This window comes from Pholcus phalangioides, unplaced genomic scaffold, assembly GCF_987345545.1.
Source record: "Pholcus phalangioides strain wild (caught in Gottingen) unplaced genomic scaffold, Ppha-v1.0 ptg000009l_1, whole genome shotgun sequence".
NCBI classification, from domain to species: domain Eukaryota; kingdom Metazoa; phylum Arthropoda; class Arachnida; order Araneae; family Pholcidae; genus Pholcus; species Pholcus phalangioides.
The window spans coordinates 47,606,046-47,624,527 of record NW_028301602.1 but is presented as its reverse complement, the minus strand read 5'-3'; the positions used below and the strand labels follow the sequence as shown (position 1 = coordinate 47,624,527).

General features: G+C 38.6%; 1 protein-coding gene across 3 annotated transcripts in view; it reads right to left on the bottom strand.

Annotated features, from left to right (window-relative positions):
• Window positions 1–271: 271 nt before the first annotated feature.
• LOC149083222 (solute carrier organic anion transporter family member 74D-like) overlaps window positions 272–18,482 on the bottom strand; it is a 57,221-nt gene continuing 39,010 nt past the window's right edge. For 2 of the 3 annotated variants that reach the window (XM_089236417.1, XM_089236418.1), the window contains exons 2-11: window positions 16,709–16,881; window positions 13,100–14,140; window positions 10,944–11,033; window positions 9,104–9,388; window positions 7,450–7,614; window positions 5,841–6,030; window positions 4,528–4,675; window positions 4,269–4,429; window positions 1,789–1,853; window positions 272–874 (exon numbers count right to left, since the gene is read on the bottom strand). In XM_089236417.1, coding sequence (XP_089092543.1) covers window positions 585–874; window positions 1,789–1,853; window positions 4,269–4,429; window positions 4,528–4,675; window positions 5,841–6,030; window positions 7,450–7,614; window positions 9,104–9,388; window positions 10,944–11,033; window positions 13,100–14,140; window positions 16,709–16,775 — 2,502 coding nt within the window. In that variant the 5' untranslated portion in view covers window positions 16,776–16,881 and the 3' untranslated portion in view covers window positions 272–584. The remainder of the gene's footprint in view (window positions 875–1,788; window positions 1,854–4,268; window positions 4,430–4,527; window positions 4,676–5,840; window positions 6,031–7,449; window positions 7,615–9,103; window positions 9,389–10,943; window positions 11,034–13,099; window positions 14,141–16,708; window positions 16,882–18,482) is intronic. The other variant, XM_089236419.1, reaches the window with a different exon arrangement.

Genomic DNA, 18,482 nt, shown 5'->3' with positions numbered 1-18,482 from the left:
AACTGCTCTGTTTCTGTTATCACTGCGCACACGCATGGACGGGGTGGGGGAGGAGAGTTAATTTGCTCTTAGGGAGGGTAGGCATATTTAATTTGTGGTATAAAGGACACGGCCTGGTGACTTTCCACGGCGTTGCTACAGCACTGTTGCCACTGCTAAAAAATCAACCCATGTAGTATAGATGGTGTGTAAATTGAGAAACGCGCACGCGCACACACACACAGAACTTGAATAATAGACACTTAGAAGTTAACAAAAAAATTTCTCCCTTCGTGTTGATAATTTGTACTTATTTCAGCAAACTCTAAAATACATTATTTATATATATGTACATATATATATATATATATCCATATGTAAATTTCTATCAAACTTCTTTATAACAATTTATATATATATATATATTTTTTTTTTGTTGTTGTAAAAACATCTTTGCTAATGCAAAGCATCGAGAATAAGAGCAGAGTGAATAAAACGGGTACAGCATGATTGTGAGGTGAAAGAAAATAAAACTTCTTTTTTATGCAAAAAATGTTTGTTTTGATGTTGAAAAATGTGGCGGCACTTTTGCAGTCGAGTCTTAGTTACATGGATGATTCGAGTTTTGAGTTGACTTCATCCTTATTGTTCTTGGACTCTTCTGGAAGGCGATGATCTTCGTCGTCGTGGAAACGAACCGAAGAGGCCTTGTAGCAAACCAGAGCGTCCACGAAAAATGCCGCCAGCATTATGATAGCCGTGAGACCGTGGAAAACCATTCGGAACTTCTCCGGGTCATAGATCCTACAGGCACCAGGTTTGCCACAGTTGTCTTCCCAGAAAAGGCACGACGAATCCACTACAGCTCCATAAATAATTGGACATGGAACGTTGCCTGTGTTTGTTGAACGAAATAAAAAGGTATTAATTAATTTATTTTCGGATTTTGATTTGAGAAAAACAAATACATACCGTATTCGTATAATTGAAATTATATGAATTACGTTGATAGGTTTTTGGTTAAAAAGTAGGAAAAGTAGGGCAAAACCGAGAAAGTAGGACAAAATAATGACATTTTATAAAAAAGTAGGAGGAGTGGGAACCCTGTTCACCTCTTAATGATAGGTACAGAATTTTCTGCGATATCGGTGATGGAAAGTTCTGCAACTTTTTCTTTTCCTATTTTTCTGAAGTCTCGACACACGTTGTTTTAGCACTTAAAATACGGGGGGGGGGGGAAATAAAGAATTTTGATCAATGATATCACGGCCGATTTCCGTTTAATTGTCACGGGGGAGAGGGGCACATATTTTTTGGTATAACAGCAAATTTAGGCCAAAATCAAAATACGTATCATACAAATTGTAATTTTTTGCATCCGACGAATTATACTAATTTCAATTTTCAATTTTTTCAATTTCAAGTTTATTTTACAGTTTGTGTGAATACATGTTATATGATATTATTGGCAACCAAGGAGACGAATGTCCCATACTGGTTGTTAGAATGAACAGCTATATCAGTACAGTGATATTATTTTCAGGTATGTGGTGGGGAGAAAAATGCAGGAAAGAAAGATAGTACTGTAGTTACAAATAAAAATAGTATATAATTAACAGAAAATAAAAAATATGTTAAAAATCGGCAATTGTGATCGACAATTATTTCAAAAATGAAATTTTATTTTTTTCCAATCATTTTTTTCGCTTGGGGCGTCGACTTTTACAGAACGATTCTGCTCTATTTGCTGATAATGTTTCATATTTTACTTTGATCTAAAAAAGAACCGCAAAGATTCTGTTCACTTACCAAAAAGCCCGATTGCAAATGAAATCAGACCCAAGGCCATCGCTTTGTCTTTCGGATCCACGCATCTGGAGAAAGATAAAACGTTGATTTATTAACATTTTTGTGTACATATAGAAACACGATATTAGTTGTGATCCAAAGAAATATAACGTCAAGATTCATATGTACAGGGTGTGAAGTCTCATGTACAGTAAAATTCTTAACGGTTATCCCTCATATGCGGTCGCCCCTGTTTTACGTAACCACATAAAAATTTCGAGGCAAAAAGCCATCGTAAAAGCCAAGCCCCGGACCGTACATAATGGGGTGGGGGGTACATCAAACCCCCTACTTCACGCTCACGGAGAAACACCATTTTTTTTCATCGGACTAAAACCCCTATACGAACACCAATAGTTGCAATTTTAGTTCAAATTACGCGTACTAGGTGGCAGCACAAGTTCCAATAGCTCAGTGATGAACATTTTTTTTGGAAGCGGGCCAAAACACGAGATGAAAAAATTTTGGCGGGCTGGACATTCATATTGGAATTTCTATATGTGTGAATGATATAAATTCAAATTATGGTTCACACATAATTGGGATTTTTATACTTAGAAGTGAAGTGTGGGGATGTGTTGTATACTTTGAAGATTGCCATGGTTTTTCAATGCAAATAAAAGACAATGATTTATACTTTAGAGAACTGCGAAAAAAATGAATAAATATACTTGAAATAACTTTATGCACATGTGTTTCCATTTCTTTGCACATATCAAAAGTTTTTAAATCAATTTCTATTTAAATTCTCGCAATTATACTTGAAAATAAAGATCACCGTCAACCTCTTAAATGAATGTTTTTATAATATACTGAGATTTATAACATTTCTATACTATTATTTTGAAATCTGTGGCGTGCCGAATAGAATCTCTAAGCAGGCCGTAGTTTGCCCATCACTATAATAGTTTATCCACTTTTGAATGAAATTTTCGCTTGAAGTTTGTTAATGCTTGGCAACTCTGATGTCAGTTTACAATGCTGCTGTAGATGATATATGAGAACAGAAGATCATAACCACGGACTTATCCGATACCATTAAGAAATTAGCAATGTCAGAGCCATTTGAAGAAGAGGATATATGGAAGAGGTAGAGTGTGAGGCAGAGCCTGTTCAAGAGTATCATGGGGGGCCCCTCGGGCAAAGGGATTTTTCTGAGGCCCCACATACCCGGCTGGAAATGCCTGCCTACCAATTTCCTTTCTTCTTACTATAGAACCGCTCACAGCCCCGGACTGATGCAAAGCACCTTACTTCCGTTATTAAGCACCTTACTTCTTACTATAGACAAATTCCACGAGATCTCGTTTTCGTAAGGCCCCGGACCGTGCTCGGGTGGGCCAATGCGTTTCGCCGACACTGGTGTGAGGAGCAGTATCAAAATTCTGACGTTTTTGAAGTACTGGACGGATTATTCATTTTCCAGTAAACACGATGACCGAAAGACATTGGATTTAGTTTTGAGCTTAAAACCCACCAGATATCGATTGATAAGTTTTTCAAAAAAAATGTCAATTCAGTCTTTGAAAAAAAAAATGTAATTGTGTATCTGTGAAATAATTATGCACTTTCGTGCTTTAAACGCATCTTATATTGTCAGAATTTCTTTATTTACAAATAAAGAACCATTTCAGTTATTTTGATTTTGCAGTATTTTGCAGTTTCAACAGGAACCCCCCCCCCTTTCCCCCCGTGATATCGTCAGCCCTCTTTTACGGACGAATTTTTTTGTTCCACGCGTGTCAGCAAAAAAAAAAAGACGTTTTACTGTACTTATACAGTACATCCTTTAGTTTTTAAACCGTTTGTTATAGAAACACTTCCAATTAGAAAAAAGTATCCAAAAATAAAAAAGTGTTCATTTTAAATACTTGTATTTGGAGCCCCGATATGTACTTTCTTTTCTTTCAAACGCAACATAACGGACAGAATGACAGAGTGAGTAATACTGGAATTCGACAAATAGGAAAAAGAGATCTTGATGAGATACCTTCATGATGTTAAAAAAAAAATCGCCAAAATGAAAGAGTAATTCAGGCATACGATAACAATTCAAAACCACGTTGGAACATAAGTGCGCAAACTCCATCTGGAAACAGCAGATGGGATTCAAAATAATACGTAATACGAGGACGACGAAGAAAAATCCTTTTACAATAATTTGTTTTGGTACAATACTACTATAGTAAATGCTCAAAGTTTTGACCAGACGCAGGCATTACATCTTCCCTGTATGGACTACCGAACCTTCATAAAAATAACAGGTGTTTGACGCAACCAGGTGTATTTACAAGTGTGTGAAGCAAGAACTACCTGCAGCGGCTCTGGATGGCGTTTGTACACCTATGTCCCCCGTGCGATTTTGTATTGCTGTCGTATTCCTGAATTGCCCTTTCAGTTTGGCGATGTTTTTTGAAACACTCTGTATATGTTATACTTACCTCAATGTTAAGAGCATCGAGCCAACTTCAGACGTCGAATGGACCAGTACAAAAAAAGAGAAGACAATGATGTACCACGTCAGATTCCCGCACTGTAGGGCGCAGAAACCGTTCACGGCGGTGACACCTTCTCCGAGACATTCGCAGTGAGTGTACGTGTACTAAGAAAAAGAAAAACACCAAGTAAATATAAAATATTTCATTAATAAGCAAGAGTCGATGGTGCAGTAAAATAAGATGTATTTTTTTGTTGTCTCACATTGTTTTTGCTTTCCATAATGACTTTGGTACATCCCGCGACGCAAGGTGAAAGGTAAGTCTTTCCCTCCGAAGAGCAAATGGGCGCGAATTCGCCTAATCTGCATTCGCACGTCGCATTACATGCTTGCACGGCTCCTCCGGGATCTCTACAGATTGCAAAGAGAGAGAAAGAGAACACTTTTGAAATGACGATCAATCGCAGACGTACACTGAGACATCGTGGAAAATTGAATGATGTCTCCTATAACAAATAATTACATTAAAATGTGGTGGATACTGAAATGATGCTCTTGTGTTATGTGTTCCCGTTGGTGAAGTCAGTCACAATTTGCAGGACAGGCTCTCCCTAATTGTTTGTCAAGAGGACTCTATAACGCGATTCAATTACAAAGTTTGCCCGTAGGACTGATTCTGTAAGCGTTCACTGTAGAAGTATATTACAAAAAGTTTTCAAATGATACGCGGTTTCTTTATACGACGTAATTTATTTGAGGGGTTGTATACATAAAAAAACTACTTTTTTATAAAGTTCCCCCTTTTTCTAAAAAAACCCAATTAGAAAGTTGTTGCCGTCTCTCCTGAGGAAAAAAAAACACACACACACTCCACGGTTTTCGTTCTTCCAGGTTGAGATATTTGGATTCAAAAATCGGAGAAGAGTTGGGATAACAGTATTAACAGGAGAAAAGAGCGTTTTCCGTTAGTTTGTGCTGTTTTTTTCCTGTAACACCCTGTATAACTGTTGACTTTAGCCACCTACTTCCGGTTACAATTCTTTTTAACTACGTGGCGGTTACTTAAGATGTCATGAATTTTTTTTTTCAGGAGCTGTATTACATCCAAAAGATTTGAAAAAAAAAGGAGCTTAACTTTTTTTATTTAGACCCTGTGCGTTAAAACTGTCAATTGGAGAAATGAAAAAAATCCTGGTTTTCGACTAGAAGAGAACCCGTCTGATATAACTAGCATTTATCACTGGCCTCCCGTAAAGCAACGATTTAGCTCTTACTTTCCGAATCGACTCTGAAGTTGATCTTGGTACAGTAGGACCACTCGATAACGGATACCTTGGAGACCGAAGATTTTGTCCGCTAACGAGGAGTGTTCGTTAATAGATAATAAAATGCACTGAGGTCCGTCGACGTAATTCAAAAAGTGTCCACTAACGGGAAGTGTATGTTATGGGAGATTTTCCACTGTAGTATTTATTGCCATCATGTCATGGTGCTATTCCCAGAAGGCTTCTTGTTTCGAAGAGAAGAACGAATTTGAAGTTCAGAATTAATGTGAAAATGAGGGTTTCACACTTACCCGGTGCCACTGAGGCCTATCAGACTATTCATCGGGCATCCCAGCCACATGAGGATAACCATGCCTATAGAATAAGCCAAAGCAGAGAGCGCGATCCATCTGGCGACGAAGCTGGCGTTAGGTTTGAACTTCCGCATGAAAGAACCGCTCGCGAAAATTCCAGCGCCCATGACGAGTATACCGGCCATCCCTTGAAGCATTTAGAAATGTACATAATTAGTATTGCGCATAAATTGCAGTTAATTTAAAAATGAAACGCGTCAGTAAATTAGATGTCAAAGGTGTGGAAACGGGTTAAGATAAACAAATTATATCACCCTAAAAGCGGGCTACTTTGGACCCTGGGACCCTTTTTTTTGGCTCAAAACAATAAAATAATAAAACGCACTTCAATTACTGTAGGAAAAAAATTTCGGAACAAGTTTTTGCTGTGGTTTTTCATCCCTCAAACTTTCAACTGTGGGAGGGTTGTAATCCAGCTTTGTCAAGCCAGATAGGTGCTCAATTGTAAAAGCAACATAATGCTTTTAACTGTAGTATGATTACAATTTTGCTTAATCTTGCATATTTTCCGAAAACTATTATTGAAAATTTAAGCTCTGGTAACACTTCAAAAATACGCCTTACTTTGACCCAACATTTTCATGGCCCAAAGTAGGTCGCATTTTTACAACGCTTGGTAATTTGTTTGCGAGTAGGCTACACTTGAACACAATTATGCATTCAATAATTATGTTTATTTTTTAAATGCATATCTTATTTCAAGTCTTTGTTTCCAGACTGAAAAAATGGCATATAAATGCAAGTGTAAGCCTGGAAGTCGAAGTTATGCATATTACAACAATGACCACCTTCTAAACTGTTTAGATGAAGTTAACCCTGAAACATCATTATAACCAAACTTAAAAATGCATTTTCTAGCAAACCCGGTCACCCCAAGGTTTTTAATGTGCAGGAAGAACTAGCATTTGCAAGCCACGTTGACAAAAAGTGTGATTATGGGTTCCTAATAATTTAGCCTCCAAAGCACGTTAAAGAGGTTTTTTTGTCAATTTGTGACATAAGATTGTTTAGTAAAAATTAGAAAAAAAAAACAACCACGTAAATATTATTATTTTTATGATCAATACAAGTTGAAATATGTTTTCTTTTAAAAATTGAAGTTTATTAGAGCCCAGGTCCAAGAAATACCCTAGCTCTTAATTTAATGCTGCAGAATAGGAAAAAAGTGAGGTGGGCCAAATTACAAGGGTAATATTGGCCCAAAATGTTTTTAGTTTGTAATTAAATTTAAAAAATCTGTTCTTTATTTACATATAATATAAGATATAGTCCATCAATGTAAAAAAGGTTACCGGAACTTGAAAGAAGTACTAACAATATTTTTGTTTATTGGAAAGTGAGTTTGAGTATTTTAAAATTGTGCCAAAGTATAGCCCGCGTTTACGGTACTGTTGTTGAAATTGAAGCTTGGATTCAACTCTGATTTTTTTCCCTTTGCACTTTTTTGGAGCTTCGATCACGATGGTTTATATCCGCATAAAAGAGAGAGGTTCTTGCAACTATAACAGAAATGAAGAGAATGATTAAAAGGAAAACAGAATCGTACCGGATATCATGTTGGCTTTCGTGGCGGTCAACTGGAACTGGCTCTCCAAATATTTAGGAAGAAACGTGTAGAGCCCAGCGATGGGCAGTATGTGTAGAACGCTACTGGCAGTTCGATAGATCAAGATTTCGTTTCGAAGTAATCTTTGAATGGCAGCGGGAAAATCTGAAACGGAATTTTTTTTTATTTCACTTGATTTCTGGCTCACAATACAATCCAAGAGTTTCTTTGAAAGTAGTTATAGTTTGGATACTTAGCTTTTCTGAAAGGAGACCACGGTAGGCCGTTAAATTACGGGGCATTAACCCTATCTATGTCTATTTGATTACACGTGGTCAAAAAAAAAACCATTATACCAAAAATTTTTTCTAATTTTTTTGGTACTTTAGAAAAACGTACATCTTTTACTGTCACTTCAATACGGCTGGAAAAGTACAATACTTTTTTTTTATATCTAGGAAGAGCTGAATGTAAGGAATCAACGGCATCATATTTTGAGAGCTGCTGAAATTTTACTTGTTCAAAGATTCATAAAATCGCACAAAATTGGGGGAATCAGAAATAAAATTCAATGAAAAACCACTTTTCAACTTTGCTGAGCAAGATTTTATCTGTGTATAGATAAGATTAAAATAAAGACAAACGGTATATTTCCCCTCTATATAATTAATCATTTCAACTAATTAAAAAATCAACTCTAATTAAATAAATTATTGATGTATTGTTTCAATTAAAAATTGATGACTCATAAAAACCTCGCCAGCCAGAAAAATTGAGATTTGTACAGTGTATACGTATACAGGGTGATTCAGAAAAAAAGGGGAAAACTTTAAAAGGCGATAGTACACACCAATATCAACAATTGTCTTCAAAGAATGCAAACATGAAACGCAAACGCGTTAACGAACGGCCGTTCCGCAAACGTTAAAATGGCATTCCTGTTGAAATTTATCGGGAGAAAAAGAACACCACATGCATGCAAATGTAACCTGGAGGAAGAAGAAGAAACTGTATGCAAATCTGCACCACAGTTAATAAAAGACGTGGACTCAGTACGTTATAACTGTTAGACTGGCTGCACTCTGGAATAACTTCACAGGGCTGGCGTGCACGCCTTTTATTCATTGTGACGCAAATTTGCATACGGCTTCTTCTTCCCAAGGTTACATTTGCATGCGTGGTGTTATTTTTCTCCCGATAAATTTCAACAGGAATGCCATTTTAATGTTTGCGGAGCGACCGTTTCGGAAAGCTCTAACGCATTTGCTTTTCATGTTAGACCATGCATTCATTCTTTTTGATGACAATTGTTTGTATTGGTGTGTACTCTATCACCTTTTAAAGTTTTGCCATTTTTTTCTGAATCACTCTGCATATACACATCATTATGAATTCAACCTATGTTGAAGGCTGTTTTTTATTTGATGTATAACAAACACTTTTTATCGCTAACTACTCACTTTCATTGATGTACCCTGTAGCATTACACCCGTGAGATTATTTGTTTTAAACCGCTTTTATTATAACGGACAACCTTCAGTCTTTATTAGTCAGTTATAACGAGATTCTACTGCACCTTCTTAAACGACCTCTTTTGGAGAATATTAGTTTAAATTTCTTACTACGAGATGTCAGGATTGTTTGTGAGATTTACCTTTAAGACTGGGTTTACGCGACAGAGACTTCTTGACGCTCGATGAAGGCAGTGACTGATGTTTAAGATGCTTGAAACAAATGGCACTTCCGTTAGACTTGCCATTCGCGACGACGGGAGATCCTGGCGTGGTATGATAGCGGATAACTGACTTGTGCTGAGGAAGTTCCCGAGGAAATCCCATCATCGGGAAAGAAGTTATGATGAGGGCAGCGCCGACGATGAAGACACCAAGCCACCAGGCACCGATCCACTGTGGATCATCCGCCGATATACCCGGGTTATCTGTAACAAATAACAATTATTATGACACATTTTCAACACACACATCACGAAGAATGTCCGAATGTAACAAAAATTCTACTGTTGATTCCAGAATTAAAAATAAAATATGAAAAAAGGGTCGGCAAAAAAGAATGAAAATGACCACAGCCGTCAAACGAATGTTGATTAGGGGAATTATTCATCGAAATTTATTCACTCCATGACATTTGAATGACCATTCACCGAGATATCAAGGTAGAAAACCTTGATTTTTGTCACTCGTTACGGGCTATAAAATGACCAAGTGTTAAAAAGAAATACAGAGACAGGTGAAAAAGAAGTAAAAGTGAAAAACTTCCAATTGTCGTCGAATTCTTATTCAAATGGTACTGGGGTAAATATTTTTTGTACGACAGAAAGAGGAGCAAAGTTATGAATTTTAAATTTTACCCCATCCCCTCCCATTATCATTTTACGGCGGATGACACAGTGATTTCGAATCTTATAAAATCAAACATAAAATTTTCATTCCTTCGGAAAACACCCTGTGTACAATAGACCAGGGGTCCACAACCTATTTCAATCCGCTGGCCAGATATGCGGTATTTCAGTCGCTCGAAAGCCAATGTGTGGCTATCGGATGACCATGACTCGTGTTTTACGGGAGATTCTTTCAATTTCAGCGGTTCCAACTTTTTTTTATAAAATGTCCCTTTTTTACTTTTTTTGTCAACACGGCCTACTTGAATTTTGGAAATCAACAATTACCATTCAATTCACGACTTAGTGATAGAAGGCAACTTTATTTGTCTTTGATAATTATGGCTGTAATTGCCAACTTTGGTTGCCTATGATAATTTTTTGGCACTTATTAGCAACTTTACTTGAAATGTTTTTACTATAATTGAGGACATCCCGTCTATAGATATCGATTTTTCCTGCCTGAATTTATATAAAGAAAATATTGTCAGCCTAGGTATTTATCGTGTGATATGTAGTGACTATTTTTCTACTGAAACATCTTTCGGGCCTGATGGAACTTTTTGGCGGGGGCCGCAATTTGCTCCCTGGCCGGAGGTTATGCACCCAAATATAATATAGCGATTTTTTAAAAAGATTCCTAAAGAAGCACAGCCTACGTTTTTACTATATACATGGGAAGGTTTTCGTTTTGTTTTCTCGTGGAGAAACAGGTATTCGAGCGACCAAATAATAATACAAAGACGGCCGACCCCGATTAGTCGAACATCGGAGCCTTGTTGAAGAGTTTTTTCGTTTTCGCCATTAGGTAATAAAAGTTTACGTTCATGAAATTTACATCCCCTCGACGAAAACCAGTTGCAGTAACTAGGAGCAGTTTATGAAACAACGATAAATCATAATGTAGTTTTTCGGTCCTTTTGGTACCGACCTTCAAGGTATGTGGTTCCACGATTACGCCAATCAGTTGTTACGCTATAAACCTAAGATCTGTCTGTGGCGACAGACCTTCCAAAAAATCATTTTTGGCGATTTTCGTGTAAAACGGTACGAAATTTTCGAAACATCATGAAAATAACATTTTTTCTTTTCTTACCGAAAGGAAAATTGACGTATACGCTCGTGCAGAAGGAACCAAGGAGGAAACCAAATACTGGCCCGAATATTCTAACACCAATCGTGATACCTACGGATAAACAAAAGTACAGCGACATGAGCAACGAGGAGAAAAAAGAAAGAAAAGAAACATCAATCTCTCTCCAGACATATCATAATACAATTATTTTTATAGTTACACTTCGCGATGATAGCACATGCAAACTTCTGGTTGTTACCTTCATCGCCAATAATAATAAAATTAAAGAGTAAAAAGGGGTCGTTGTTTCCATTTCTGTAGAAAAACTGATTTTTTTTCTTTTCTACTCGCATACCTTGAACCTTCACTCGTGTATCGGGGTGCCGTAGTTTAGACCTTAACATATCATACCTCCTCCATCATCGCTCTGCCAATTGAATGCAGTAGTGCATTGAAGCCATGGTTAGTATAAGAGATGGATAACGCACAGGGTGTTTCAAAAAGAATCATCCGATTTGAAAAAAATCACAACTATTCAGCTTTTACCGGTAATCCGTTTTGATCGAATAATGTATAAGTAGAAAGAGGGAAATCTCGAGATTCACGCACTGCCGACAGGTAGCGCTAACGCTCTTTCTTCGGCCGCCACTTCAGCGTTTATCAAGATGGTGACTGCACAACAGAAATCGTTTTGTGTTCTAAGCTTCCCGAGGTGTGAGTTCGTAACAACTGTTCATCGTGTTTTTCGTCCACGATTCCCTGGTGTTGAACTTCTTACCGTCAAACCGAAAGATACCCAGGCCACATCGCCATATGGCAATATCGGCTCATTGTCCACACGGACTGGATACCTCTTTCAATTTATTCATAAAAAGGCATACATTATAATCATAACAACTATAAAATCATAATCTGAGTGTAAAATCATAATCTAAGTATAAAATCAATTGCGAGATCACAAATCTACGTATACAATCGGAAATCACGGATGACTTCATTTTCCAGAAAAACGACGCACTACCACACTGGAGTTTGGACGTTCGAGAATTTTTGAACAATTGCATTCCTAAACGATGGATCGGCCGTCTGACGATTCAGTTAAACATCACTTGCCTCACAGCGTGCGATTTTTTATTGTGGGGGGTTTATAAAAGACTGCGTTTATGTGCCTCCCCTTCCAGCTACATTAGCCGAACTGAAAATACGCATAACAGCAGCCGTGGAAACAGCGAATGCAAACATACTCGCAAAAGTTTGGGACGAATTTGACCACCGTATAGACATATTGAGCACCTTTAATTTGGTTTTTAAAAAAACTTTATTATTAGCCATGCAATATAAAATTAATCTCAAGTATTCTATGTGTTCAATATTTTTCATTACACATTTCAAATCGGGTGATTTTTTTTGGAACACCTTGTATATTGATGACAGCAATTGATGCTAATTAGTTATATGTGATAATATGATGCAACATGAATAAATGATGATAAAGTCACCATATGATGAGTAAGATTCTGAAGATGCAACATGTTATTCGGATTTTTTGTCAATAGAGGGCACTGCACAAAAGCAAATCACTGGAAATATGCAAATCAGAGCCCTATAAAATTCACGGTGTACGATTAAGGTCCTCATTGTGATGTTGACTAGGCTGGTTGAAGCACTATTCGTGGAGCAGATTTACCTCAGCCACGAGTCGCCGCCGGCTGGAGCTTTGCGAACGTTTCGTACAGAGAACAGATTCAAGAAAGGTTCAAGTCCAGAAATCAGTGATTTGCTTTCGTGCAGCGCCCTCTATAGACAAAAATTCGAACTATTTTTTTTTCTGTGACGGGAAAAAAAACTTTGTTAGAATAACTTTTTCGCAAACCGCATTCAAATATACCGATTCCTATAATTTTTATGAATTTTTAAACTGTTCACGAATTTATGGGACACCCTGTATTTATTTCAACCTCAAAGGGGAAAAAAAGGTGCATATAATCAAAGCGGCACATAAAATGAGCACTTCATTGGGTTTCAGATGTTTTTTAGGAACTGCAGGAAATTAGGGTGAAAGGATTCTGCATATTCTCGCCACCGCAAACCTTTCGGAATCGTTGTGCGACGATGAGAGAGAGGGAGAAACGTTTTCTCTTCTTATTTCATTCGGTAATTGATAACAAAGCACTCACCGAAATAAAGTGGCGATTCCCTGGTGGCGACGTTGTCATCTATGTAAGGAATGCCCAAGGTGTAGACGGCCGTCGCCCCGATTCCTATGAAGAGTAGGCTGACGAAGAATACGGCAAGCACAGCGTGTGTAATCTTCGTCTGGTAAGCCGTCAGTTCGGGAGAATCGCACTTGGAGGAGGAACGAGATGAAGTGCGAGCGGCATCCCGGCTGCCGGACGCCGCTTCCTTCGAGGACCAGATGGCACTCGACGAATTCGAGGATAACTGGTGGTACCACCGAGAATCTTCGTTCGTCGCTTCATTGGGATGGCACAATCTTGTGTTCAGCTCTTTCAGCTGGTAGGCGGTGACGTTATGGCCGGAAGACAAATAATAAGATGCACTATTTTCGGAGGACGCGACGTGACCGCCGAACAGGAAATGCGGAGTGGAACACAGAATGGACGCGAACGCAAACACTAACATCCCTCCGGCTATCCATTTGGGCCTGTGGCCCTGGCCTCCGTAATAAGTCAGCAGGAGAGCACCACCGATCTGACCGATCTCGGTCGCCGACATAATGATCCCAGTAGTTTTGCTCTGGATCTGAAAGAGTTTTTCTATCGTAGTCAAGACGCTGACGAAGTATGTGTAATACATGCCCTGGAGGACGCTGGTCAGGCAGAACACGGCTAGGAACGTCTTCTTGTTCGCGAACGGCTGCAGCCACCGCGGTTTGAATGAGCACATACCGCAAGCGTATCCTTCTCCGCCGCGACAAGCGTCCACGCAACGATACGCCCTCAATTTCGCATCCCGGCTCCTGTTCGGATCCAGGTCGACTCCGCAGTGACTATGCGGTGACGAGGGCGAAGAATAAAGGTTCGAACCGCCGTTACAAAACGCATCTTTCGCTTTGAGTCCACCGGCCTTGGCTATATGTGCGTCTCCACCACCGCCGCCGTTCGAGAACGGCCTAACGTCACAAGAATCGCCGTTCGCCGCTCTCAGAGCAACTACGCTCATGTCTTTCCCATCATCTTCTGTCATAACGTGATCTGCTGTTTCGTACAGAGAGTAAAAGAAAAAAGAAAAAGACAGCGATGTTACATCGAAACCACACGCAAAACAGATATAGAAAACAAATGCAAACAAACAAAAATTGAGCAGTAAAACAAAAACATCACACGCATGCACATCATCACCCGCTTCATGAAGTTAATATGGCCACGCAGTGATTTTTTTTCGAAGCTGGTTCGGGAATTATAAGAAACAGTTGATTGTGCAAAAAGCTTCATTAGAATGCTGTTAAAATAAAAGAAAATATATTGTAAGCAGTGGTTCTCAACCTGGGGTCTATTCCTGGGATATTCTGGGGGGGGGGGAAGGTGAAAATCAGATGGAAGGGGAGCCACTAAAAGTGTAGGGTCCCACGGAGAGATTTGAAGAAATAAAGCTTTCAAGTGAAATATGCTGAAAAAATACGACTACTTTTCAGAATGCAGTAGAGTTGTCTATGAAACTAGGGACACCCATATGGACATGGCTTGGGGTTCTTATGCTCTTAAGGAGTCTACGTGGTTACATCTGGTTCTCTAATTTTTGAATGCAAATATGTGGAGCTGTTACGGTTACGTCTAGCTAAGTATCGCCCCCCCCCCAGAACACACTTTTCCCGGGAACCCAAGACGGCCACTCATAAACCCCCCTTCCCGGCCCCACAAGAAGGGAGCTCACTGAACTCTGTCGCAGAGTAGGGGTGGAAACATAGTGATATGTCGGAAGGGGCGATTTATTGTGTAGGATCGTTTGATCGTCCCGTATTTTACGGAGACCTATTTTTCACCCTTTTCTTGAGAAGGATGATAATGGATCTGTGCCTGGTTCAGGATGACAGAGATCGATCTTGTTTATGAAATTGTTGTTCATTATAAATTCAGTTTTGAGTAAATTCAATTCAATAAGTAGAAGGGGGGGGGGTAAATCTCGCTCCTTCATGAGGGCGGGGGAGGGGTCCTGGGGGGGGCACGAGAAGAAATTACAGTCTAAAAGAAGTCATGAGATAAAAAAAGGTTGAGCACCACTGTTCTCAAGTTTGTCTCTACGGAATGCACCAACATTTTGGCAATATTCAAACCAGTGATGGGGGTAATATCGGCCATTTAGTTGTGCGTTTAGCTCACTTTATTAGAAACAAATCAACTGAGAATTTCGAGGAAGAAATGAGGCAAAAGTTAAATGGAAAATAAACTAAAAAAAACCTATAACTCTCTCTTTCTTTCTCTTCTATGATCGGAAAATCGAAACTGAACCGATGGAACAAAAATTGAAAGAATCACAGTATTTTTCATGTGAGTAACGTGAAGTGAAAAATAATTAATTCTGATCACGTGAAAAAATCTAAAAGCAGGGAAAATGAAAAATTTCGTTACTCTCGAACTTTCCGTAAAGAATGCCCTTAATATATTGAAGCATGTGCGGCCGACATGGCTGTAAAATTAATCTGTCAAAAATCATTAACCTAATCAAAACAAGCCTGTATTGAAGGCCGAATTTTATATCAAATTAGCTATAATTTTCTTCAATTACTGGGAGGATTGAAAAAGTAACAAACCATTGTAAAGGCATGTAAACTCTCTATTATACACATATACTGGCAGAGGATTAGAGAAGTGACAAACCATTGCAAAGGCATATGCATGTCTCTGAAACGAATTGCTAGGGAAGTAAACATTCCGAAAGTGATTGTTCAGGGCGAGAAACCATTGTTGCCCGACATTTTTTGTCTATTTCGGGAATTTGCCCAGCTCTGACAAAATTTTTAAAGTAGCCTATCGTTCAAGTCGGGTCCCGTTTGGTATATATGCAAAATTTGGCGAATATGGATCTAAAATTGCAGATTTGCATAGCGAACATAATTATACATACACCAGACAGGAAAATCTGCTCTATAATATAAAATCACAAACTTGGAAAGTGTTCGTTTCTATGCAACGGAAGTCATTTACGATTTTGGGCGACGGAAGTCGATTACTTTTTTTTGTGCTACGAAACTCGGTTACGATTTTGGGTCAAGTTTTCATTTAACTCTTGAATATATCGGGAACCGTTTGACCCATCGAGACCAAGTTATGTGTATGTATCGAGAGGCATGGCTCCCACATCCTGCAGCAGGGCTCCTGGGCTGGAATACTTGGCAGGCTCCCAAACCAGCTTTTTCACGGGTCCCTCCGTGGTCAATTTATAGTGTGAAAAATCTAAAAGTGATAACAATCTTTCCGGCCCCATCAGCCCTGCCCTTGTGGGGGCCGTGACGAGAGGTATATACCTATATTATACATATACATACATCAGAGTAATGTTCATGAGGGAAATGTTCGGTGTAGTAGTAGTAGTGATTAAGAGGTTCTCAGAAAATTTTGATTTGAGGGGAAAATGCGAAGCGTCGATCCCCTGTCATTTCTGCAAATAGAGAATTTCAATTTTTTGCCGAATTTCTTCATTGACTAAAATTCTTTTCAGTCTACTCTCGATGGTAGAAGTACTTGTTCATCAGCAATACTCCGAATCACATAGAAGAATGAGCGCAATTATTTGCACTCCTATTTACTCTACAACAGTATTATTACCTGGTATCCGTAGTGTTTCTGACGGATGCACTTGATACATTCTCCCATGTTCAGCAGTAGCTGGCATAATAATTCTAGCTCAGCAGATGAGCCTCCCGGTATGCAGATAGGGCTGTGTTCTTCAACAATGAAAATGCACTTGTCATTCGCCGGGTCTCATTGTGACCTGTGGACTGAATAAAACACAACATTGAATTCTAGTTCACAATTTTCAAGCCACAATATTGTTATTTATCTATCAGGGGGTTACAAGGTCATAAAGACGCTACTTAATTTTAATTTTTTTTTGAAGTGAAACTTCTATAGCGACATAACAGTGAAAGTGACATAAGAATGAATTTCTATATATGAGAGAGAGAAAATTCATCACGAAAAGTGAAACGCTTTCTTTTCCCTCAACACCCGTTCCGTCGAATAACTGATCGTGTGATGAAGCAGATGGATTGGGGTAGTGGTGGGTCAATGTACATTCGGCCGTGATAAGAAAATAAAGTTGGGTTGGAAGGGGGTAGTAGCTGCTATGGATCTCTCTCTCGGGATAAGGATCAATGAATATCCTAAAGCGCATGTGCGAAGCAAAAGCTACTCTCTCTCGTGACCTATTGGTGCTATTAATATATTAGTATATTTCATACGCGAATGCAAGTTTTGTGACGTCACAGTGATAGCTCATAATTGGCTGCGCTTTCATAACGCTGTACATCTCTCTAGAGCGCTCCACTTTTTTTCTTTTTTTCCTATTCTTCATTCCTGTGTATATATATACTTCAGTCCTGATAAAAAGCCTCCTCTCCTCTGATTTAGAGCCAACCACGCTTATCGCCTGAAATTTTTAGTGAATAAATCTGCCACCCATGGGATTTACAGTGGGTTAAATTATGATTCCATATGACGCCAAAGTCATTAGAACTCATCGGGGCGGATGTTGTCTTGGGGTTTAAGGGTGAACGAAGTTTAAGAAAAATAAGGGGTCAACAAGATCAATGTTATTTAAAATTTCTAAATTAAATTTTAAATAATTAAAATTAAATTTAATTGAGGTGAATTTAGCCATGTTTATCACGCGATAGAAATTTCACTTCTATCGCGTGAGATTCTCACGCAGATTTTTTGTGCACTGTGTAAGGTTCCCATCTTCCAAGAGGTATAGAAGACATATGCAGCTGGTGCTTTCACATGTCACGTTCCATAGCACTCTGATGAAGTGGGACGAAATAAACAAGATATGTTGTGAAGAAGAATTATATATATTATTTTTCTAATTATATATATACGGAAAGAACTGTTGCAACTGTTGTCACCCTTCGTTCTAAAAGCCGTTTAAGTATGAAAAAAAAAACCCCCAAAAAAAACCGAATACAGCTGATTTATTAATCATAGTGAAGAATCTTTTTCATTTTGGGGAATGGGAGTCACACACAAAATTATTTTAGCGACAGATAATTTGAAAGAAAGCAAAACCAAAGTATTCATCAAGAGTAACTTGACAACTCCATCGCGCGCGCGCGCGAATGAAATCTGCAGAAAGTTATGTATTGGTTTTTAGAAACAAATTTCTGTACAGTGTCACCTGAAGCAGGGGCTCTCAAACTTTTATACTCGCGGCACCCCTTTCCTTAATCATCGCTTATCCGCAGTTTCCCACAGCAGTTTAACAAGGAATATATTAGAACAAGGATATATAACATATATTAACAAGGAATATATAAACACTGTGTTTTTGAGAACCTCTGCTCTAAAGCATGACTGGAGTGATAAATACCCCGATAAGAAA